At 39.7% G+C, this 24,661-nt stretch overlaps 1 protein-coding gene across 4 annotated transcripts in view; it reads left to right on the top strand.

The window, feature by feature from the left end:
• SNX3 (sorting nexin 3) overlaps positions 1–15,849 on the top strand; it is a gene marked incomplete at its 3' end in the record, with an annotated part of 50,832 nt that extends 34,983 nt beyond the window's left edge. For 2 of the 4 annotated variants that reach the window (XM_080700284.1, XM_080700283.1), the window contains exons 2-4: positions 1,785–1,880; positions 13,363–13,487; positions 15,744–15,849. In XM_080700284.1, coding sequence (XP_080556410.1) covers positions 1,785–1,880; positions 13,363–13,487; positions 15,744–15,849 — 327 coding nt within the window. The remainder of the gene's footprint in view (positions 1–1,784; positions 1,881–13,362; positions 13,488–15,743) is intronic. The other 2 variants (XM_080700285.1, XM_080700286.1) reach the window with 2 other exon arrangements.
• Between the last annotated feature and the right edge of the window lie 8,812 nt (positions 15,850–24,661).

The raw sequence follows: 24,661 nt of genomic DNA, 5'->3' as shown, positions 1-24,661 counted from the left end.
AATATATACTACTTGAATCCTCCCAAAGCTGTAGGGGGAAAAATACATTTTTTCCTTCACACATATTATATTGGTTAATTAAGTATATGTCTCTCCTTTTCCTCTTCTCTGTGCTAGAGTCAAACTCTAGAGCCTCATGCAAGCTAGGCAAAGTGCTCTACCACTTAGCCCAGAATTGATATGACTTTATCAGAACTCTAAAGTAGTCATCATGCAAAAAGAGAAATCATAGCTAGCTGAGAAAACTAATTTTTTAAAACTATCATCCCTTTTTAAATAGTCTATCCAACTATTAGCTAATCAGCTAATCATAGAAGGGAAGAGACTCCTCCCCCCCATTTAGGGCAAATCAGATATAATCATGATTGTGTCAAAAGTTCAAAAGGGAAAATGGAAGGTAAAATGAGCTAAATTGGCACTCTTTCCTCAACATTGTACCTGTAAGCTTGATATGTTGTTTCAGAGATTAACTTTGTAGACTTCCGTACCAAGAAGTTTGAAAATTCTTAGGGATCTCTTTTCACAAGCTTGATCTTAACATATTGAATAAAGAGAGCAGTTAATCCCTTTTGTAAAGTAATTTGAGAGGGGGGAATTCAAAATGTAAAATCTCACCTGCAGAAAATACTCAACTCTGTAAAGGCCTTTCTATCTTTAGACACTTACAAAGACTTAATATTTTAATGCGGAAGGGTGAACTTGGTTAAAAAGCCAATGAATGAAATTAGAGAGAAATAATCCAGTGCTTTCTTTCTGGGAATTATCATCCTACTCTCCAGGGGACCTAATTTTATTACCTGCAAGGAATGAGAATACCCCTCTGTATAGCAAGCCAGCATCTCTAAATGTAAGATTGACTTTTAGTATAATAAGAGTCTTGTTAGGTGCAATTTTGCTTAGTCACTAATACAATGAACAAATGTTGTGGTTACCTGGGAAAGAAAATGCAAGTGCTTTTAAACCTCTTGTGAGATTTGATTTCATGCTTGAAACCTATACACGGTTATGCCAATAGCATCTGTAGAGGATTCCAAGCTCTAAGGTATACAACCCAGAGAAGTTAATACACTTTGGGAAAAATTGGCACCACTACAAAATGGGTTTAAGATCCTGAGTAAAAAGCTTTTCTTTTGCTGAATGACAACTATTTACTAGTGGCACAAAGCTGAACAAATGAGTAGATTTTTCTTAAGAGTGCATTTTGTAAGATGTTGATGTCCCTGTATACAAAGTAGGAAGCCAGTCATTCCTTGAGATGGCACTTTACTTTTTTCTTTTCAGCTGTAAAACAGTTTATAGTCTTATGTATGAAAAGAATGAGTTTAGGACAAAATATAATCAGAATATGTAGCATTAAATAGCATTTTTGGTAGTGTTCATTGTGTTAAGTCATTGCTTTCTCACTACTTGCTGAGGCTCTTGTTTCAAAATAAAAATAAAATACAGCCTGGGGTGTAACTTGGAGGTAGAATGTCCCTGGGTTCAATCCCCAGTACCACACCAAAAAATCATTGCTGTCTTCTGCAAGATTTGTAATATGCACATTTAACAGTCAGTTCTTGATAATAAAATACTGGTTATCATGCTGCTTCTGCTAATAGTCCTTGACCATAAACCACATTTTATTTTCTCCTTTTTTATTTTCTTTTTCTTTTTTTGTGGTACTGTGTATGGGACCCAGGGACATTCAGTTTGAGAACCATTGATTTCCCCCCTCCCCCAACATATCTTTTAAATTCTCTTTAATTTGCTTCAACTTAAGAGTGACTTTATTTTGGTTTCAGACAAATCTTCCTATTTTCAAGCTGAAGGAATCTACTGTTAGAAGAAGATACAGTGACTTTGAGTGGCTGCGAAGTGAATTAGAGAGAGAGAGCAAGGTAAGAAGTACTTACAATGCATTTTTAAAGTAGAGCATTCCAAGTTTTGATGTTCAGGACCTCTCAGGAAAGTATCTTAAATAAAATGGGTAAAAGCAAATATTTCTTTTTTTTTTTTTCAAATCTCTCAGTATAATGGGAGATAGAGGTAGATGAATCTTACTTTTTCTTTAGAACTCTTTGTCTTACCTACTTTAATAGCCCCATTGAGGTCTTTCCTGATTCACATTTGAATAACACTTCTTAGAACCTTTTTGCTAATTACTTTCTTCCTTTTCCTCGTTTTATTTTTCCTGTTTAACATCATTTGCCAAGTTTCTCTCCCTCGATACATTTCATGTCATTGCATTTTCATTTTTTGTGTGTATAATTATATATATTTAATTTGCTTTTATTTTGTTTTACTAACTCATAATAAGTAACTTTTTTTCAGGCCTAGGTCTCAAACTCAGGGCCCTGTGCTTATTAAGCAATCTACCACTGAAGTACATCCCTCAACAATTCCTCTTTCTTATTTAGAGACAGGGTCAAATCACTTGGTAACATTTTTTTCATCATCATGTGTGTGTGTGTGTGTGTGTGTGTGTGTGTGTGCGCGCGCGCGCGCGCGCGCGTAAAGTTTCATAAAACAGTCTTTGCGTTATACATGCCAATATTTTTCAGATTAGCTTTTTAAATACTGGCCATGCTCCATTAATGGATTGCTACCTGCAGTTTGAAAAGCACTTTTATATACCTTGGGAAGATTTGTCTTCTCACCAGGTGTGGTGGCGTAAGCTTGTAATTCCAGCGCTTGGGAGGCTGAGACAGGAGGATCGCACAGGTTCAAAGCCAGCCTCAGCTACTTAGTGAGGCTCTCAGCAACTTCTCAGCAACTTAGTGAGACCCTGTTTCCAAATAAAGTATAAAATAGTTCTGGGAGTATAGCCTGGACATAGAAAAGCCCCTGGGTACCACCCCCAGTAACACATACACACACACAAAAGAATTGTCTTCTCTCTCTTTTTTTTTTTGGTAGGACTGGGGATAGAACCCAGGGGCTTTCTATCTCCAGGCTACAACTCCCGGGCCTATTTTATATTTTATTTGGAAACAGGGTCTCACTAAGTGGCTGAGGCTGGCCTCAAACTTGCAAGATCCTCCTGTTTCAGCCTCCCAAGTATTTTTTATTCTTTATTTTGAAACAAGGTCTCACTAGGGCCTCACTCAGTAGCTGAGGCTATCAGGGAACCGAGATCCTCTGGTGTCAGCTTCCAGAATGCTGGGATTACAAGCAAGCGGATCCACTTTTTTTTTTTTTTTTTTTTAATACCAGAGATCAAACCCAGGAGCATTCTACCTCTGAGCCATAGCCCTTCCTTCCCTCCCTCCTTCCCTTCCTTTCCTTTTCTTTCCTTTCCTTTTTGTGTGTGTTTTACAAGGGATGGAACCCACAGACATTCTACCTATAAGCTACCCCAACCCTATTTTTTTCTTTTTATTTTACTTATTTATTTATTCATTTATATTTTGTGGTACTGAGGGTTGAACCCAGGGGCTTTTCTACCTCTGGGCTATACTACCAGACCTATTTTTATACTGTATTTGAAAACAGGGTCTCACTAAGTTGCTGAGAGCCGAGAGCCTCACTGAGTAGCTGACGCTGGGTTCAAACCTGTGTGATCCTCCTGTCTCAGCCTCCCAAGCACTGGGATTATAAGCATGTGGCCATCGGCTTTTTTCATTTTGAAACAAGTTCTCATTAAGTTGCAAAGGGCTTGCTAAGGCTGGCTATCTCAGCCTCTCAAGTACTGGGGTTAGAAGCATGGCCACCATACCCAACTTTATCTTGAAAAGGGATCCTCCAGAGTTGAAGAGGCTTGCCTTGAACCCGCATCCTGCCTCAGCCTTCCAAGTACTGGGATTACAGGCTTGTGCTACCACATCCAGCAAAGTATTGTCTTTTGGTGGCTATTGCTACAAAATAGAGCAAAGTCCACACTAATATCCTGCGTTTCAGCCTACTTCAGAATGATGTTAAAGGCATAGAATCTTGGAAGGGTATGATATGCTTAAAATAACAACAAGCTAATTTTTTAAGCTAGAATGTAGTAGAATTAAATGTTAGGAATTTTGAAGTAGATGAACACTAGATTGTGTTATTTTTGGAAGGTTAAACCAGAAATGGGAAAACAAAAGCCCTTAACCAGATAAATATGTCTAGGTACAAGAGCATCATATAAAAATCACAATATTTCCTTGAAGATATAAAGGAAAAACAGACTTCAAGAATATCAGTAGTACTTGAGCGTCTGAGGCAAGAGGATCACAGGTTTGAGACTAGACTTAGCTAGGTTTCACAGGAACTTAGACCTTGTTTCAAAAAATAAGAAAAAAAAAATAGCCCAGGGGTTGTAACTTGGAGGTAGAACACCTCTAGTACCAAAAAAATTTTTTAAATCAAAATATAAAATACTTTGGAGTAAAACTAGAAATACGAAACCCATGTAAAGAAAACCTAAAACTTCACTGAAAGACAAAAGAGCTTGGTAAATAAAAATAATACATTTCTGATTTATTTTTTATACTGTGCTTTTATTGGTACATTATAATCTCACGTAATGTAAATTATGTTAACAGTGACATACATACACACAGCACTTGGTTCCCCCCATTTCTGATTTAGAATACTTTTTAAGATTCATTCAATCCACAAACATTCAAGAGCTCATTCTGTATGTTCTTTTTCTTTTTTTTGGTGGTGCTGGGGTTCCTGGAAACCCTTCGACCTCCGGGCTATACTCCCAGACCTATTTTTATACTTTTTAATTTGGGAAACAGGGTCTCTTAAGTCAGCGTCGCTGGCTTCAAACCAGCACGATCCTGTCTCCGCCTCCCAAGCACAGGGATTACAAGCATGCGCCACCACGCCCAGCTCATTCTGTATGTTCTAGAAGTTACAGATGAACTTCAAACAAATTAATATTCCCTCTCTTGTGATACTTATATACAGTTGGTAAGTTGAGGTGTTAGTGAAGAGAAGGCAGGAAAAATAATAAGAAATAGTATGCCAAATGATGTTATACTCAAAAAAACAAAGTTAATAAACTAGGAGAAATAGGTGGTGTGAGGGGAGTTACTCTGGGATAGTCAGGGAAAGGCGTCACTGGTGACATTTTAGCAAAGATCTGAAGGAAGTAAGGCAGTATCCCCTAACTTATTTATAAACTAATAAAATTCAAAAAAGTCTCAGTGCAGGTCTTTATAAAGTTGTGTGTTTGTATATATGAGCTTTAGAATCAGAAAGCTCAGGAATAGCCAACATTTTTCATTATGCATTGTGCAGGTATTTGTGCTACCAGATACCAAGAATGTGTCTTAAGAATATAGTAGTTAAAACTCTAGGTGCTGGAGATGTAACTCAGTGGTAGAGCTCTTGTTTTACCAAGCATGTGGCCCTTGATTTGATTCCCCAGCACTGGAAAAAAACAGCAAAAGAGAAAAACAAAAACTTGCAATGCAATATTGCTTTAGGGTTATGCAGAGATTAGCAGACTAGTAAAAGTTTAAAGGCTGTCCCATGTGTTTAAAGGGGATTATCGTTCATAACAAAGCTAGCATTATTGGGTCTAAAAGTGTAGCTCAGTGGTAGAGTGCAGGTTTAGCATAACAGCTGGGGTCAGTCCCCAGTACTAGTAACAAGAATAATAACAACAGTAATAATAACAGGAGGAGGAAAAGTGCACAGGGTACTCACCATTCCTGAGGAAAAGAATTCAGAAAATAGAGTTGAAACATCTGGCTATTTCTTTGGGAATCAAAATGTATAACTCAACCATATACAAATTACAGATGGTTAGAAGATCTAATTGTATAAAACAAGTTGAGATAATTTTAGATAATGAAGAAATTTTTAATGACCGTGGGGAAGAAGTATCTTGATAGGCTTTGGGCTTTGCTTAACGTAGCACATGGTATGTTGGAATGTTTAATAAACATTTGCTCAAAGTATACTTTAATTTCCTTTTTTAGCAACAGCTTTATTGAGATATAATTCACATACCATGCAATTTACCCATTTAAAGTGTACAATTCTATGGTTTTTAGCATATTCATAGAGTTGTACAACCATAATTGCAGTCAATTTTAGACCATTTTTATCCCCCTGTAAAAGAAACCCTGTACCCATTAGTAGTTACTACCAGTTTTGTCCCAAATCCTTCTTACCCACCCTTAAGCAACTACTATCTACTTTCTCTCTGGACTTACCTATTCCGAGCATGCCATATAAATGGAAGCACAGTATACATTGCCTTTTTTTTTTTTTTTCCTGGTACTGGAACCCAGGGGCATTGTACCTCTGAGCTATACCCTCAGCCCTATTTGGATAGAACCCAGGGGCATTCTACCTCCAAGCTAAACCCCCTGCCCTATTTTTTATTCTTTATTTTTGAAACAGGGTCTCACTAAGTTGCAGAGAGCCTCACTAAGTAGCTGAAGCTGTCCTCAAACCACCATCCTCCTGTCTCAGCCTTTCAAGTACAGGGATTACAAGTGTGCACCATCACACCTGGCTACTTCATTTGCTTTTATTGCTAAATATCTAGTTGTATAGATAGACACATTTTATTTATCCATTCCCCCACCGCCAGCCCTATTTTGTGGTGCTGGGATTCAAACCAGAGCATTGTGCATGCCAGACAAGCACCCTCCCACTAAGCCACATCCCCAGCCCTATCCATTCATCATTTCTTCAGTGGGTGTTCGGGTTACTACTTTGGGCTATTAAGAAAAAAATGTGTGCACAAGTTTTTGTCTGGACATATATTTCTTTTGGGTATGTTTCTGGGATTGTGTTGCTGGTTTGTATAACTCTTTTTAACCTTTTGAGGAACTACCAAGCTATTTTCCATAGCAGTTGTATCAGTGTTTTTGTTTCAGATCCTGGGTCTCAGTATGTGGTCCAGGTTGGCTCCCAGCTCCTCCAGGATTGTCTTACTGGGGCCTCTTGAATAACTGGAACTGCTGTACTTGGTGCAGTTGCTGGGTTTTGCATTCCCACCAGCACTGTAGGAGAGTTCTCTTCACATCCTCTTTTTTTAATTAGTTATTCCTAGTATTTATGAAGTGGTATCTCTCACGGTAGTTTTTTTCATTTCTCAGATGGCTAATAATATGCTCATCTTTTCATGTACCTGCTGACCATTTATGTATTTTCTTTGGGAAAATGTTTGCTCAGATCTTTTGCCTATTTAGTTGGGTATCTTTTGTTTTTTTTTTTTTTTTAAATCATACTGGGGATGGAACCCAGGGGCATTCTATCTTAAAACTATACCTCCAGCCCTATTTTTTTTATTTTTTATTTTTTAATTTTTTATTGGTGCACTGTATTTATACATTATAGTGGGATACAAAAAAACTTTTGTAGACATACATGCACACATTGCCCAATCAGCCCCCACTCGATCCCCACCCCATTCCCTCCCATCCCTCCTTCCCATGCTTGGCTTAGTGGTTGACATCTAGTATTATAGCAATTTATCCAAAATTAAAAATGATAATCTCACATAACAGTTTCATTTGTCTGATACCAAGCTTTTGATAACTTAAAGTTAACATTTCAATATTTGTTTTTGCTTTCTTTCTTACCAGAGAGTATTTTTATTTATATATTTATTTTTCAGAAAAAAATCTATCCTAATATGGAATATGGACTCTAGATACCCAAAACAATCTCAAAAAAGAACAAAGCTAGAAGATGTATATTTTCTGATTTCAAACCATATAAAGCTACAATAATTGAAACAGTGTAGTACTGTTCTAAAGGCAGATATATAAACCATTGGAGTTAAATAAAAGCCTAGAGATACATTCTTCTATATATTGTCAAGTTATTTTTGACAAGGTTTCCACGAACATTTGGTGGTGGAAATAATAATCTTTTAACAAAATAGTGTTGAAAAATAATACTTACATGGAAAAGAATAAAATTGGACCCTTACCTAATCCCATATACAAATATTAACTCAAAATAGATAAAAGACCTAAATATAAATCTTAAGACTATAAACTTTTGGAAGAAAATCTGGGTCATAAAACCTCACAACATTGAAATTGGCAGTGATTTCTTGGATATGATTTCAATGGCACAGGCAACAGAAGGGTATAAAAACTCCCTAAAAAGTAAAATATTGTATATCCAAAGACAATGTAAACAGAGTTAAAAGTTACTGATAGAATGGGATAAAATATTTCCAAATTCTATATCTGAAGGTATATTCATATTCCAACTAGAAATCCTAAAAATTAACAAAAATAAAAGCAAACAATACAATTTAGAGATAGGTATAAGACTAACATATATAATGAATCTCCACAGATAACTAATCTTAGTTGTCTGTTGGATGGAAAATCTTGTTTCTCTGGTTCTGGTGTGTGTTACCTATTTCTTTTTTGTAGTTAATCTCTTTGAGTATTTTCTTTAGCGCTGGTTTTGAAGACATAAATTCCTTCAGTTTCTGTTTATCCTGGAATCTTCTTATTTCCCCATCTAATTTGATAGAAAGTTTTGCTGGGTAGGAAATGTTTGGCTGGAAGTTGTTTTCTTTCAGAGTTTGGAATATGTTACTCCAAGCCCTTCTGGCTCTCATGACTTGGTTTGGGAAGTCTGGAGTGATTCTAATTGGTTTGCCTCTGAATGTCACTTGGCCCTTTGTTTTTGTTGCCTTTAAGATTCTCTGTTTGGCTTCCACATTGGTCATTTTGACAATTATGTGGTGTGGGGATCCTCTTCTCCAATCCTGTCTAAAGGGAGTTCTGTAAGTTTCCTGGACCTGTGTATCGACCTCTTGCTCTATGTTTGGAAAATTTTCTGCTATTACTTCCTTGAAGAGATTGTTGATCCCTTTGGTTTCACCTTCGAAAACCTCCTCTATTCCAATTATTCTTAGGTTAGCTCTCTTAAAATGGACCCATATTTCTTCAATGTCAAATTCCTGCTGTTGGATATTTTTTTCTAGATTAGAAACTATGCATTCATTTTTGGATTGATCATCTTCTAAGAGCGAGATTCTATTCTCCATGTGGTCTAATCGGTTGTTTGTACTTTGAATTGAGGCCTTTACTTCATTAATTGCATCCTTTATCTCTTTTTGGCTCTCTCTGAATTCTTTTCGAAACACCTCTATTATTTCTACAGTTATATTCCTGATTTGATCTTCTAGAAATCTCTGAATTTCTGTTTTATCGGGTTCTGATGTTGTGGGGTTGTGAGCATTCATTGCTCCATTGTTATTCCTCTTTCCCATGATTTCGGAAGCTCTGGATCTCGAGTCTGTGATATCTCAGACCCCACTACTCCTTTACTGGGTTGTATCGCAGAGTCTCAGACCCAGGGAGTCAATAGAGGCTGCTTTAGACTATGGGGGGGTGCCAGGTTGGGCGTTCTCCTATGGTGTGGTATCTCTGCCACCGCCACTCCCCCACTGGGTCAAGTCCCTGGGAGTGCAGTACTGGGATTTCTCCTCTGGGGCCCGCAATTTGACTCACTGTTGTTGAGTACGCAGATGGAGCTGTAGTGTACTTGGTGAATTTGCTGCAGCTGCTGCTGGTGGCAATATCTTTTTTTTTTTCAAACTATTTTGAAACAGGGTTTCACTAAGTTGCAGAGGGCCTCATTGATTTGTGGAGGTTGGACATGAACCTGCACTCCTCCTGTCTCAGCCTTTCAAGTACTGGGATTACAAGTATGTACCACCACAATCAGCTTGGGGCTCTCTCTTTTTCTTTCTTTTTTCCTTTTTTCTTTTCGTTTTTTTTTTTTTTTTTTTTAACAGAACTTGAGGGTTGAAACCTGGGGCATTCTACTTCCAAGCTATACCCCCAGCCCTATTTTTTTATTCTTTTATTTTGAAACAGGGTCTTACTGAGTTGCAAAGGGCATCACTAAGTAGCTGAGGCTGTCCTCCTGTCTCAGCCTCCCAAATGCTGGGATTACAAGCATGTACCACCACGCCCGTCTTTATTCTTTATTTTGAAACGGGGTCTCTTAGTTGAGGAGGATCTCACTAAGTAGCTGAATCTGGCCATGAAGTTGCCATCCTCCTGTTTCAGCCTCCCAAGTACTAGGATTACAAGCATGGACCACTATGTCCAGCTCAGGTTATCTTTTTATGGAGTTCTATTTAGAATGTTAAAAAAAAAAAAAAAGAAAAGCCGATAGGCCTTTTATCAGTTTATAATATGCAGAAAGTTCCCAGTGTGGGGGCTATTGCATATCATATCTAACATTAGACTAGTTAAAAATCTATTTTTGTGAACATTTTACTCATATGAAAAGATAACTTGATTGTATTGTTTTAGCAATATAATCAAGTTATTTTGTCATATATTAATACTTTTAACTAAGGTCTATTAAACTAGGCTAGAAAGTAGATGACATTTGTTTTTACTCACCATTATAGTTAGATCTTTCAGCTTTTATTCTAATATTGGCTTTCAATATATTGTTTGCCATGTATCTTCCTTTCTGATCACACATGCACACATACATCTTTGGATTCATGGTTTCAGTGTTAGAATTCTAATTAGATCTTTTTAGACTGCCTAAAGCAATAGCAGTTTGATATTGAAGAGGATCTTTAGACTCTTAGCTGGATAAGCCATTCAAGATTTTTCTAAGGCCATTAATCCTGCTTAATACCACCCATTTGAATGACTATTTTGAATATTTTGTTAGGAAGAATGTGTGTCTAAAGAAAACACATAGTAATCTTTTTCAGAAATTGTTAAATTCTATCCTAAATAAGAGTGGTCATTTATTTAATACACTGATTCTAGTTTTCTCTTTGTGTGTGTGGGTCGGGGGTGCTGCAGATTGAACCCAGGAACATTCTACCTCCAAGCTACACTCCCAGCCTGAGTTTTTATTCTTTATTTTGAAACAGGGTCTCACTAAGTTGCAGAGGGCCTCACTAAGTAGCTGAGGCTGGCCACAAACCTGGTTCCTCCTGTCTCAGCCTCCCAAGTCCTGGGATTATAAATGTGCACCACCACACCCAGCTTGGTTTTCTTTTTTAATAATGGCTTTTATAGGTACAGGTGTTCTTTTCCGCCCACCACAAAGCCTAGATTCAGGGTCTCCTCTCAGTTCTAAAGTCTCTGCAGATTCTTTACTCCACCCACCCCAGGGCCTCCTGGCTGCTTGGGAGTTTTATTTTTGCTTGGTACAAGGCACACTTTAAGGGCTTCAGGAAAGCTCTATAATGTCTGGAGAGGAGTAGGCTCTCTCAGCCTCTGGTATCTGCTGTCTTAACATAACCCAATTAATTGTATCTCTGCTTGCTGCAGCCTGCCTATTCTTCAGGGAAGGACAGGTGGGCTGGTCTCTTCACCTTAATGGCTGGGAAACCTAGACTAGTGGTATCACCAGTGTTGGCTCGGCTGGGCTGGCTGACCAGCGGCTTACTTGTTGTTTCTGGAGCCACGCCACCAGTAACCACGCAGCTGATTCTGAGTGCTCTGAGGATTCGAAGACTGTGACCATGAATGGGAGTGTGGACCTTTTTTTTTTTTTTTTTTCAAGGGGAGGGGTACTAGGGACATTCTACCTCTGAGCTATACCCCCAGCCCTTTATTATTTTTTGTTTTTGAAACTGGCTCTCACTAAGTTGCTAAGAGTCTGTGTTGTTGAGGGCAGCCTAGAACCTGGGATCGGTCTCAACCGATTAATTACTGGGATTATAAGCCTATGCTACCACTCCCAGCTCCTTTTTTACTCTTTTGGTTTTTTCTTGGAGTGGGGGGTACTGAGAATTGAACCCAGGGCATTCTTCTTTCTTTCTTTTTTTTTTTTTTTTTTTGGTGGTACTGGGGATAGAACCCAGGGGCTTTTCTTCCTCCGGGCTATACTTTCAGATCTATTTTTTTATACTTTATTTGGAAACAGGGTCTCAATAAGTTGCTGAGAGCCTCACTAAGTAGCCGAGGCTGGCTTCAAACCTGTGCGATCCTCCTGTGTCAGCCTCCCAAGTGCTGGGATTATAAGCATGCGCCACCACGCCTGGCCCAGGGTTTTTTATTTGAAGACATGAACAGGATAGTTTGGTGGTTCTTCACTATGGATAGTTTTGTCCCCTAGCAGACATTTTTTATTGTTTTAACTGGGGATGCTCTTGTTATCTAGTGTATAAAGGCTGAGGATACTGCTAAAAATTCTACAGTATATGAAAAGCCTCAGTATAAAGAATACATGGTTCAAGCCATGTGCCATGTGCCTGCCTATAATCCCAGTATTTAGGAGGCTGGGATAGTAAGATCACAGGTTAGAGGCCAGTCTCAGCACAACTTAACGAGACTCTTATTTCAAAATAAAACATAAAAAGGGCTAGGGGTGTAGTTCTGATGTAGAATGTCCTTGAGTTTGCTCTCCAGTACCAAAAATAGAAAGAAAAAAGAGGAGAAGGAGTTGTTAATTGTTGTATGGTTTAAATATCAATATAGTTCCATGGTAGAGCACTTGTGGGTTTGATCCCCAGCACCACAAAAACATAAATTGGTAGTGTCAAGGTTTAGAGACTAGAATAGGAAAAGCAAAGTAACCTATGAAATAGTTACCATCCAATTGAAACAAATATTTGAGCTTCAGATAATTATCCTAAGAGAGATACCAGCATGAGTTGACCCTGGGCTAGGCTTAGAAGGGGAAATTTTGGGATATTTCAATAGTATGGGAAGGAAGAAATGAAAAGTTTGCAAGAAACGGTAGCAGAGTGGGGAATTAGGGAGAAAGCCGACATATTTCTTAGCTTAGAAAATGGGAGAATGGCAACTATTAAATAGTTGTTGATGATGTTGAATAAACCATAGAATTCTTATCTACCATGTTGCAGAGAGACGATGTAGATATTTAATTGAAACTTTATTTTGATCTCTGTTTTCTCTTGGAATAAGGCATTGTTTTCAAGTGGCATCAGAAGTGTCTGAGAAGCATGATAACCTTTTATTTCAGTATTGACTAATCAAATGCTGCCTTCATGTGTTGACACGGTCAAGAAAAATGCTGTGTTCAGAAGAAGCTATGAGGGCCCTGCCTGCTTTGAGGAGCTTTAGACTGACTGATTATCCTGCGTGTGTGTGTGTGTGTGTGTGTGTGTGTGTGTGTGTGTGTGTGTGTGTTGCGCTGGGAATTGAACTTAGGAGCATTGACTTCCTAGCTATGCCCCCACCCCTCTTTGAACCTGGGTCTCATTAGGTTGCTGAGAGTCTCATATTGTCCGGGCTGTTCTTAAACATGCCATCCTACTGTCTCAGTCTTCCAAGTACTGGGGCTATGGGCCTGTGCCACCATGTCCATCTACTAATTCTTTTATATATAAACTAGTGTTAAAATGGGATGGCTCTCATATAGTAAGGTTATTATTGTGTTCAGTATTTGTGCATTATATATAAATGCTCACAACCCATTTAGCAGCATAAAGAACTTACTTTCCTCGTGTTGTTCTAGGTTGTAGTTCCCCCGCTCCCTGGGAAAGCATTTTTGCGCCAGCTTCCTTTTAGAGGAGATGATGGAATATTTGATGACAATTTTATTGAGGAAAGGAAGCAAGGGCTGGAGCAGTTTATAAACAAGTAAGTGATGTCTATTCCTCAAGGGGTGAACGAACTGTGTTTTAAGACTCCTTGAGGTGTTTTAGTTGTTAAGCTAAACTATGATATATTGCCTTTCCTTTTGACCATTTCCTAACTCTTTGTGTCATTTAAACAAAGTAAAACTATCTGACAAATTGAATATCAAGTGATAAATATTAACACAGCTGAGTGATTGAAATGAATAGCTAGCTATGTGTTGACCTAAGTTTTATATTTGTGTTTCATGGTTAATTTATGCAAATTACACTTAAAATTACAGCATTTAAAAAATACTGTTTTACTTATGATTTTTTTTTCTGATTTAAGGTATGTTCTAGTATGAACAATAAAACGTACAATACATTCGCAATCATTTTGTCTGATTGCAGATGGTGATATTATCAACATGTCTTGTGTAAAAGCGTACATTTTTAAATTTTCATGGTGAAATGCTTTCTTTTGAAAATGTAAGATTTAAAATTGTTTGTTCCTTTAGAAAATCTTGATAAACCAGTTTCTTGCATTTAATTTTATTCCCATTTGAAATACAGTTTTTTACTTTTGTGTGTATGTGTGGTACTGGAGGGTGGAACCCAGGGACATTCTACCTCCAAGCTACACCCCTAGCCAGCCCTATTTTTTTATTCTTTATTTTGAAACAGGGTCTCACTGAGTTGCAAAGGACCTCACTAAGTAGCTGAGGCTGTCCTTGAACCAGGATCCTCCTGTCTCAGCTTCCCAAATGCTGGGATTACAAGTGTGAGCCACCATGCCCAGCTAGTTTTTTACTTTTTTAAGAGAGAGGGTTTTACTGTGTTGTCCAGGCTGGGCCCCAAAGTCCTAGGCTCAGGCAGTCCTCTTGCCTTAGCTTTCTGAGTAGTTGGGACTACAGGTATGTGCTGCTATACCCAGCTAAAATACAGTAATTTTTAAATAGCTGAAGTAATAGAGTTAGGCCAAGAAAGGGCTCACTGTAATTATGCATTACCCTTAAGTTTGACCAAGTAAGTAAAAAACTAGAGAATATGTTGTATGAGCTTACACGCTAATTATTCTCTAGTAATTTGAAGATCTCTGAAAAAGAAAAAGTTACACAAAGCCTTTAACCTACTGTAGGACACAGCCTTCAATTGTCTTTTTATGAACATACTTTCTTCTGAGGGGAGGCAATGCCATGTTGGATTTTTTTTTTTTTTTAATTTTTAAAAGGGCTGGGCATGGTGACACATGCTTGTACTTCTAGTGAAACAGGAGGATCACAGTTCAAGGACAGCCCCAGCTACTACTTAGGCCCTTTGCAACTCAGTGAGATCCTGTTTCAAAATAAAAAATAGGGCTGAGAGTGTAGCTGGGAGGTAGAATTCCCCTGGGTTTCATTCCAGTACCGCAAAATAAATAAATAAATTAATTCTGAAATAGAAGTTTAGTTGCCCAGTTTGGTTTTATGTTTAGTCTATGATGGAAAACTTTTAAGAGTCAGGCGTGGTGGGTACACACTTGTAATCCCAGTACTTGGGAGATGGAGACAGGAGGATCATAGGTTGAAAGCCAGCCTCAGCAACTTAGCGAGGCTCTCAGCAACCTACTGAGACCCTGTTTTCAAATAAAAAGAGGTTGGGGGCAGAAAAGGTGACACAACATCTGGACATTTGGGCCCGTGTCTTAGTATGGCGCTTTTATTGAGCTTCCTTGTATATCTAACTCCAATCCTGTATTTTCTCATTAAAATGGATATTTAGAATCAAATTATACATTAAAAATCATTTGTTTCAAACCAGGTGTGGTGGTGCACACTTGTAATCCCAGTACTTGGGAGGCTGAGACAGGAGGATCTTGCAGGTTCAAAGCCAGCCTCAGCTACTTAGGCTCTCAGCAACTTAGTGAGACCCTGTTTCCAAATAAAATATAAAATAGGAAATAGGTCTGGTAATAGAGCCCAGAGGTAGAAAGCCCCTGGGTTCCATCCCCAGTACCACCAAAAACAAACAAACAAAATCTAGTTTCTTACAAATATACCAACTAATATTTGAAAAGCTAATTGGATACATGATGTACCAGCATCAGTGCAGTTAATCCATTATGAGCTGTTCTCTAACTTGCTCTTTGAACCAAAGGAAAGAAAATATGCCATTAGTTGACAGAACATATCTTTATGGGTTGTCCAGAATAATTATTGTATATTGTATATATTCTCTAATCTTAAACCAATACTTTTATAAAACATTGGGCTAAATTTGTATTTTTTTTTTCTCCCAGGGTCGCCGGTCATCCTCTGGCACAGAATGAACGTTGTCTTCATATGTTTTTACAGGATGAAATAATAGATAAAAGCTATACTCCATCTAAAATAAGACATGCCTGAAATTTGGTGAGAAGAGGCCAAAATGTGACCATTAATGATTCATATGCACCAGTGAAGAAGTTCTAACTAACTTTTAGCATGCTGCACAGAAACTGGTATAACATGCCTTCAGTATACTAATGCTCATATGCTCTTGTTTTGTTTTGGCAGTTGACAAGAAGTTAATTTGCTTTAGTGAAAAATCCTCATTCCAGCCTTTCTATATAAATAGCTCTTCCTTGCTCTTTTAATGTGATGCACACTATTGCTTCAAACCTTCCCATATAATCTGCAGTGTCCTAACTAAAGCTACTGACTTGGTCTTCTTTGCACAGTTTTGTGTCATGTTTGCTTCTTGAATCTGATTAACTAAACCGTTTCTCTTCCCCTCTTTTAATGTGTAATGTCACTCAATGTAATTTATGTGTAGGAGCACTACACCATTTATTTCCAGTCCCGCACACAGAAGACAACACACTTGTGTGCAGAACGTATCTTCCTTCCAGCCTGGAATACCCTTCACATGGAAGATTAATGAGGGAAATCTTTATATTCTGTATAAAAACAAAATCAAATTTATATACTAAAATCATTTGTCTAAAAATTTAAGTTGTTTTCAAATAAAAATTAAAATGCATTTCTGATATGCACTGATTGTGTCGTCTCCAGATTTTCTTTTCTCTCTGTAGCTTACCTACTTAAGTCTCTTGTGGGGAGGGATTATTTACTAATTATATACTTCTCATTCCTGTAACTCCATTCCTCTTTAAACAGTGGTGATATCAAATATGCCACCAACTTTTCAATGGGGTATTTTCTTTTAAACAACAAAAAGTGATGTACTCAAAAAGCATTCCTTAAAGCTTACTGGGTCCTTATAAAGCACTTTGTGTGTTTGAGAAATGCTTTATAATCTCAAGTCATGCTTTAAAAGACCTTTTAAGATAAGTCAATACCATGCCTCCTATTTCTTTCTTCTTTTGTGGTACTGGGGATAGAACCCAGGGCCGGTGTACCTCCAAGCTACATCCCAGCCCTATTTTTATTCTTTATTTTGAAACGGTCTCACTGAACTGCAAAGGGCCTCACTAAGTAGCTGAGGTTGTCCAAAAATCACTATCCTCCTGTTTCAGCCTCCCAAATGCTGGGATTACAAGCATGTTGCCACCACACCTGCTCATGCCTCTTATTTCTGAGACTTTTTTTCTTAGTCCATTGGGCCATTGGAGTGATAATATTTAAACAAGAGAGTGTAATAAGTAATTTGTTTACACCCTTGCTTAAGGTCAGAAGATGCATACTTTTTCTTTAATTAGTCTTGGGCTAATGGCACACTATCTTCCTTTTAAGGATGTTGTAGCCTAATATGCAAATAAGATACCCGAAAATTTATAACTCCTTGCTGCCTAACATATATTGTGGCCAGACCTTTGCAACTGGAATGTGGTTACTAGATTGCGTCTACACAACCTCTGTGGCTTGGGGATACATTGTGACCTACAGTAAGATCCCAAGGTAAGGTAAGTTTATTCTCTTACCCAGAGCCAGAGCCATCTCCTCTGGAGATAAGTCAGTGCTTTTGAAACAAGCTTTAGGTTTTGGCCAAACTAACCACATCAAGCAAACTGGAAATCAGAGGGAAAAGTCAGAGCTGCCTTATCTTTTGCTGCTCAAATAAAATTTCACAATTCCATAAAATTGGTTATTTTGTTAACTATAAGAATTTAGAAACTGTGCATGGTGGCACATGCTTGTAATCCCAGTACTTAGGCTGAGACAGGAAGATCTCAGGTTCAAGGACAGCCTCAGCAACTTAGGCTCTCAAGCAACTTAGAACCTATTTCAAAAAAAAAAAAAAAAAAATAGGTCTAGGGGTATAGTCTGAAAATAGAATGCCCCTGAGTCTCATATCTAGTACCACAAAAAGAAGGAAAGATTAGATAAACAACATGCAAATTTTATTTTGGTTAACTAAACCAAGTATTTCCTCTAAAGTAGTGGGCCTCAAGCGGGGATGATTTTGTACCCCTTCCCCCACGTGACCATATTCTTGGTTGTCACACCTGGGGAATGCGTCTGTAATCTAACATGTGAAAGATGCTGCTAAGCTTCCTGCAAAGTATAATACAGCTCCCCTTAACAGGAAAATGTCAGCCATACCAAGGTTTCCACTCACATGGAATTTTTTGGTTTTGATCCCTAAAGTTGAAGGAAAAATATGGTTTAGGATGGGTTTGGGTTGTACTGCCCTGTTTCCTTTTCTCTCCTCTGTAATTCACCAAAAACAAACATGCTCTCTTTGAGAAGTCAAAGGTTTTAAACTAGGGGAAAGTTGCCTGTCCTCCAGAAGTTGTTTTTAACCTAATGCAGGAAGGAACTTCAGCATTGTCTCTCTGAGAACTGAGATCATAGTCTGTAGTAATACTATACCTTTAACCCTCTGAAGTAAAATGCAGGTGCTGTTAACTCTAATCACGTAGGAAGGGGTTTAGAAGCCCTTAAGTATCTTCCTGAGAGAACAGAATTTAACTTGCCAGTGAGTTACAAAGGTAATTCAAGGGAGTTTCAGGTTCTGTGTTTACTTCGTAATTGCCTTGTCTCAACTCCTGCCAGCTGTAAAGGGTCAACATCAGTGAGACCTTTAATCACTTTTAGATGTTGAGGACTAAACGTAAAATCCCTGGGAGAGCATGGGATATGTGAAAGCTTTATAATAGTTCTCTAGTGGTAGTGGCAGTCTATATAGGTAGAATAGTCACAGCAAATGGTACCACGACATCTGTGGTACTGGTGCATGATGGCGCACACTTGTAATTTCAGTACTTGTGAGGCTGAGACAGGAGGATCACAGGTTTGTGGCCAGCCTCAGCAACTTGTAAGCCCTCCACAACTGAGACCCTGTTTTGAAATAAAGAATAAAACATAGGGCAGGGGGTATAGCTCAGAGGTAGAATACCCCTGGGTTCAATCCCCAGTACCCCATAAATAAATAAGCCATGGCAGTTCAAGTATAGGTTTAGCTAGTACGTGGTTTCCTGCTGGGAAGTTTTGTCATCATGACCATGACCCTCAGTTGAGGTTTTATGACCTTGGGAAAGGAAAGAGTAGGACTGGAAAAGGAGCACTGAACCCAGGGGCACTCTACCTCTGACCTACACCCCCAGTGCTATTTTATTTTGAAACAGGGTCTCACTGAGTTGCTGAGGCTGGCTGTGAACCTGCAATCCTCCTCTCTCAGCCCCCTGAGAACTGGGATTATAAGTGTACACCACTCAGCCCATCTCTTCTTTACTACATCCATTTGCTTTGTAGCTTGGCCCTTCTCTTATGGGCCACTCCAAAAGAAAAGCCCCTGACCTGTTGCCTCAGCTGCTTTGCTTTTGGTTAAGGAGTAAGAGTATGCCCCAAAAGAGGAGGCGGCGGCTGGCCCCCGACCCTTTACAGATAAAATGTGTGGTGGCTTGGGGTAACAGTTTATCACACTGCTTGGCTTGTAGATTAAATGCCCAGTGGGCACTAGTGGTGATTAGTGTGCAAGTGTTTAGACTGGAAAGGGATTAGAAACTGGTTTGGGAGGACAGAGAGCATCAGTCTTCAATATTCCCACTGTGGTCTCTGTAACAACTTCCATAGGAAAAAGATGGTAAGCTCCTTTACAGATGGGAAGCCAGACTTTCAGAGGCTGAGGAACATGCTCCAGATTGCCCAGGATGGATGAGGTTGAACTTAGACTGAGGAGCCGCCTCCGGCCATGCCTTGGCATACTTCCTTCTTGTGGACCTGTTTCCAGCACTACTTCCTGTGATCTCTAACTAGGCTGAACATAAGTAAATGAATGTATAGGGTCTGCTTCATTTTAAATTGGGGTGCAAGTCGCTCATTTGTACATGAGCTTTTTGGAAATATATTCCTAAACATAACACAATTACTCTGAGACTAATTCTAGTGTTTTAAAAAATCTAAGTAATTCTGAAATATTAAGGTTTAGGCACTTAGCTAGGAGGTCTTTTGATTTCTTGAAATTCTGGTCAGATGTTAAATTCACTAATCATTACAAAAAGAAATCGGGAAATTACTGAAAACCTCTTATCAGCTTGGAACATTACTTTTTAAAATCTTGATAGAGAGTAAATGAAGCTTCTCTTATTCTAACTTTGAAGAAAAATTAGGACATTCATTTGGAGGCCAGGAACATGAATTCAAAGGCACAGAAGGAAGTTTAGAAACGGAACTCTTTCCCAAGTCAGCGTCATGGATGGAAGTGACCCAGTAAACTCAGTCAGCAACGCCAAGCGCTTGCGACGCCACAGAGCGCTGACAGAGGCAGGGGAGGCCAAACGCACATGAGTTAGAAGACTGACTGAAGCACTAACAGTACAGCCAGAGAGGAGGCACGGCAGATGTGAGGACAAAAGGCACGTGCAGATTCAGAGAAGGAAGGGATGGCCGAAGTCGGGACATTTTCTGTTTCACTTCCTACATTTAAGGAGCTTGAAATGTCACTTTTGCCACTTGTCACCTTGCCAATAAGAAAAGGCTGGGCAGGAGGTGCAGCTCAGTGGTGGGACCCTTGCCTGATGTATACAAGATACTCAGTTCAATCCCCAGAGCCAAAGAGAAAGGAAAAAAAGCTGGACAGACTGACTTTTCTTATACCCATTAGAATCGAGGTTGTAGAGCGGGGTGTGGTGGCAAACCCTGTAATCCCAGTACTTGGGAGGCTGAAACAGAAGGATTGCAGGTTTGAGGACAGTCTGCAAGTGGTGAGATGTCCATTAATCTAATGATACCCTGTTTAAAAAAAAAAAATAGGGTTGGGATGTGGCTCAGAGGTAGAATGCCCCTGGGTTCAATTCCTATTGCATCCCTAAGGCTCTGACCAGCAGAGCCTAGCGAAGAAACAAACGAACGCCGACTCTGTTGATGAAGCTACTTCCTCTTTTAATGCTCCTTCTGAATAATGCTGCTAATGATGCTGCTGTTGCTGCTGCTGCTGCCGCCAATGCGCACAGCAGGCAAATATATATCAGTCTCATAACCCCTCCCTCATCACTCCACCAACCCCAAGCTTCCCACAGCTAGGGCATGCGCATTTCTAACCCTCTCATAGGCGGGCTGGTGGTAGCACGAGGCGCTGCGTCACTGATCATCCGTAGGGCGCCTGATAGGGCTCACTGCGCAGGCTCAGGGCACCGCCAGCCTCGTGAGCCTCGTGACTTGGCTGCAAGCCTAGGTGCCATCTTGTGAGCCTCGTGACTTGGCTGCAAGCCTAGGCGCCATCTTGAGTCCACGCTGGCAACAAGCCTGGGTGCCATCTCGGTCCAGCCGAGTGGGCCCCGACAAATTCCCAGTATCACAAAGAAATAAAAATAAAGAATTGAGGTTGTAAGGAATTCCTCCCCACCCTTAAATAAGGAAGAACAGGCTCATCCAGAGAGAGAACCAAAGTCGGCCTTGAGTAGCAATGTTGACGATTTGCTAAGACTAACCCAGGACCAACATGGCAGTAAGAAACCCCTGGGGACTGCATCCACAGAGGGACCCTGTAAGTAGTGGACTTTACCTCTAAGAACCCCACCAGGTTCTCAGTGAAGATCTAGAATGATCCTCTTGTGGCTCTGGTAAGGAAATATAATGAATAATCACTGCCAAAGAACACCCAGAACCTTCTTTCTTAAAAAGACCTATGTTCCAGGATAAAAGACTGCTAGAATCTTATCCTGGTTTGGGGAAAGACATTCTCTCTACTCTGACTTTCTGCTAACCTTCCTTCCTATCTTACCTAAGGATAAAAACAAACAATGGGTCAAGACTTAAAGGAAATAGATGGAAATGCTTCAGCTGGGGAAGGGAGTAAGGGGCCAGAGGGCTAAAAGCCACAGCGCTGGAGAAGCACTTGTGTAGATCACAGGCTCACTGAAATGCTGAGATTTAATCTGCAGATTATAGAGTGTGCCCTCCCACACCTGCCAGCACACCAGTGGTGCTCCCGTGTAATCACAGTGATTACAACTGAAAGCTCTTCTAGGAGTAATTAGGAAGACCTAAAGTCGAGAGGCAAAAACAAAGACATTAGAAGAAGGTGAAGCCTCTGGCACTCAAGGTACCCCAACCCTTAAACACAGTCCACCTCCCTAGCCAGACTGCCAGAAATTCTCACACTTAAGGCAGTCTGCATCACCCAATGCAACATGTCTGGCCTTGAATAAAAAATTAACAACCATGCCAAAAAGCAAGAAAAAAGTCTGGAGAGAGGAAACACTCCAAACCAGACATGTCACAGACGTTGAAATTGTCTGTTTGAAGTAACTAGTTAATTTGTTAAAGGTTGTAATGGGAAAAGGAGGCAACAAGAGTAGGTGGGTGAAGTGGAGAAAGGGAAACTCAGCATCCCAAAGGAAATGCTGAATGTCCCCTAATCGAAATGAAGACTGCCTTCAGTAGGCTCAGAAGGAGATTTGACACTTTGGGAAGGAATCAGTGAGTCTGAATATAGGTCAACAGAAACTCCCAAATTGAAATGCAAAGAGAAGGGCTAGGATAAAACATCCCAAACTGGGGCCATTTAGAAACAGCATCCATGTAATAACAAAAGAGAAAGGAAATCTGTATATGTATGAAGTAATATACCTTGTTTCAGAAGTCAAAGCCAAAGGACTAGGGGTGTAGCTTGAAGGTAGAATGCTTTTGGGTTCAATACCCAGTACCACACATACACACAAAAAAAAATGTTTTTGAGCAGGGGCCACCTCTCTTTGTGCCCAAGCTGGCCTTGAACTCATGGGCTCAAGTGACCCTCCCTCCTCAGTCATCAAGTCTGTGGGGATACAGGTACACACCACCTCATTCAGCTCGGAGAGAAATTTTTGAAAGAAGTCAGAGGTAAAGTGCTGGCTTGATGATTATCAAATGTCTTATCAGTAGCCTTGAAACCGGAAAAGTAATATTTTGAACACCTAGAATCTTAACCTGGAGTCTAATTTGGATGGGGGGGAGTTGAATCTTTATATTTAAATATAGATTTTCAATCTTTAACAGAAACTTAGCATTTCTTTATGAATGTAGGAACAAACCATATAGTAATTTATAGGTTCAACTTGTAACTGTCACCAACCAAAAGCACAAATACGTAATATCACATTTGTCACAGATCTTGAACACTACTTAAATTGGGGGGGTGTACTGGGGATTGAACTCAGGGGTATTCTACCTCTACTATAACCCCAGTCCTATTTTATTTTTCATTTTGAAACAAGGTTTCACTAAATTGCAGAAGGCCTCCTCCTAGAACTGTTTGTCCTTTCTTAGGCTCTCAAGTACTGGGATTACAAACATGCACCACCATGCCCAGCTATGTTTTTTGCTTTTATAAACAGATATTTCAGTAGGGATCTTTGGTATCTGTAATCCCAGTACTTGGGAGGTTGACACAGGATGATTGCAGGACAGCCTCAGCAATTTAGTGAGGTGCTTTGCATTGGTGAAGCCTTTTTCTTTTTTCTTTTTTCTTTTTTTTTTTTTTTGAACTGGGGTTTAAACCCAGGGGCATTCTACCTCCAAGATATACCCCCTGCCCTATTTTTCATTCTTTACTTTGAAACAGGGTCTCACCAAGTTGTGAAGGGTCTCTAACTAATTAGCTGAGGCTGCCCATGAACTTGCAATCCTCCAGTCTCAGCCTCTCAAATACTGGGATTACAAGTGTGTGCCACCACACCCAGCAACTCTGTTTCAAAAATAAGCGAGGGCTGGGGGTTCTAGCTCCAATAGAATGCCCCTGAGTTCAAGCCCCACTACTGCAAAAAGAAAATGAAAAATATTTTATAATGAAGCCCTTGATGTAAAAAACAAAAAAACAAATCCACCAGGCATAGCAGTGCTCACCTATAATTAATTCCAGCTATTTGGAAGGCTGAGGTAGGAGGATTGAAAGTTCAAGGCTAGTCTGGACAACTTAGCCAGACACTAGGTTAATTTTTTTAAAAAGGGGGCTGAGAATGTAGCTCAGTGGAAGAGTACCCCTGGATTCAATCTCCAACACCACATGCACCCAAAAAAAACCGAACCCCCCCCATCACAGAGACTTGGAAGTGCCCAGAGTCTGCCTGATATGGAGCAGGTCTGATGGGTGTTCAGGTGTGTGTACAAAAGAAAGAGTGAGCCAGGTGTGGTGGCACACACTTGTAATCCAGCATTTGGGAGGCGGAGACAGGAGGATCTGGGTTTGCGGACAGCCTCAGCTACTTAGGCCCTCTGCAACTCAGTGAGACCCTGTTTCAAAATAATAATTAAAAAAAAATAGGGCTGGGGGTGTAGCTCAGAGATAGAATGCCCCTGGGTTCCATTCCCAGTATGGCAAAAAAAAAAAAAAAAAAAAGGAAGAGTGAGAGACAGGGGCAGATGGGCAGACAACCTGCCAGAGCGTGCCCGGCGCCTGGTGCCTGTGCCCTTTGCTGTGCCCTCACCTCAGCCTTCTATCCATCGGCGTCTCCTGTGCTCACAAGGTCGCCTTGATGCAGGGTTGTTATCAGAGGCCAAGGCAGGCAGAGGATCCTTCACTTAGGCTAAAGGAAAATTCAGAACTTAAGAGAATTTGGTAATGAAACTAGGATAGCCATCCTTCCTTGGCAGAGATGAACACGAACACTGCGGCTTTGTCGTTACTTAGCTTTCTCGGTACATTTCCTTTCTTTTCTAGCTAGATTACTTTAATCCAGTTGTTTTTATGTTCAGTAAATCCAAACCATGTTGAACCGGTTTATTCATTGGAGTGTCTCAGAGGTGAAGAAAGTTTTGTCCTTTCAACAGCACCGGGGATTTGCTGTCTTCTTTC

Source organism: Muscardinus avellanarius (assembly GCF_963383645.1).
Source record: "Muscardinus avellanarius genome assembly, chromosome: 8".
In the NCBI taxonomy this organism is placed as follows: Eukaryota; Metazoa; Chordata; class Mammalia; order Rodentia; family Gliridae; genus Muscardinus; species Muscardinus avellanarius.
The sequence above is the reverse complement of the archived record's forward strand: the minus strand, read 5'-3'. Positions and strand labels throughout refer to the sequence as shown.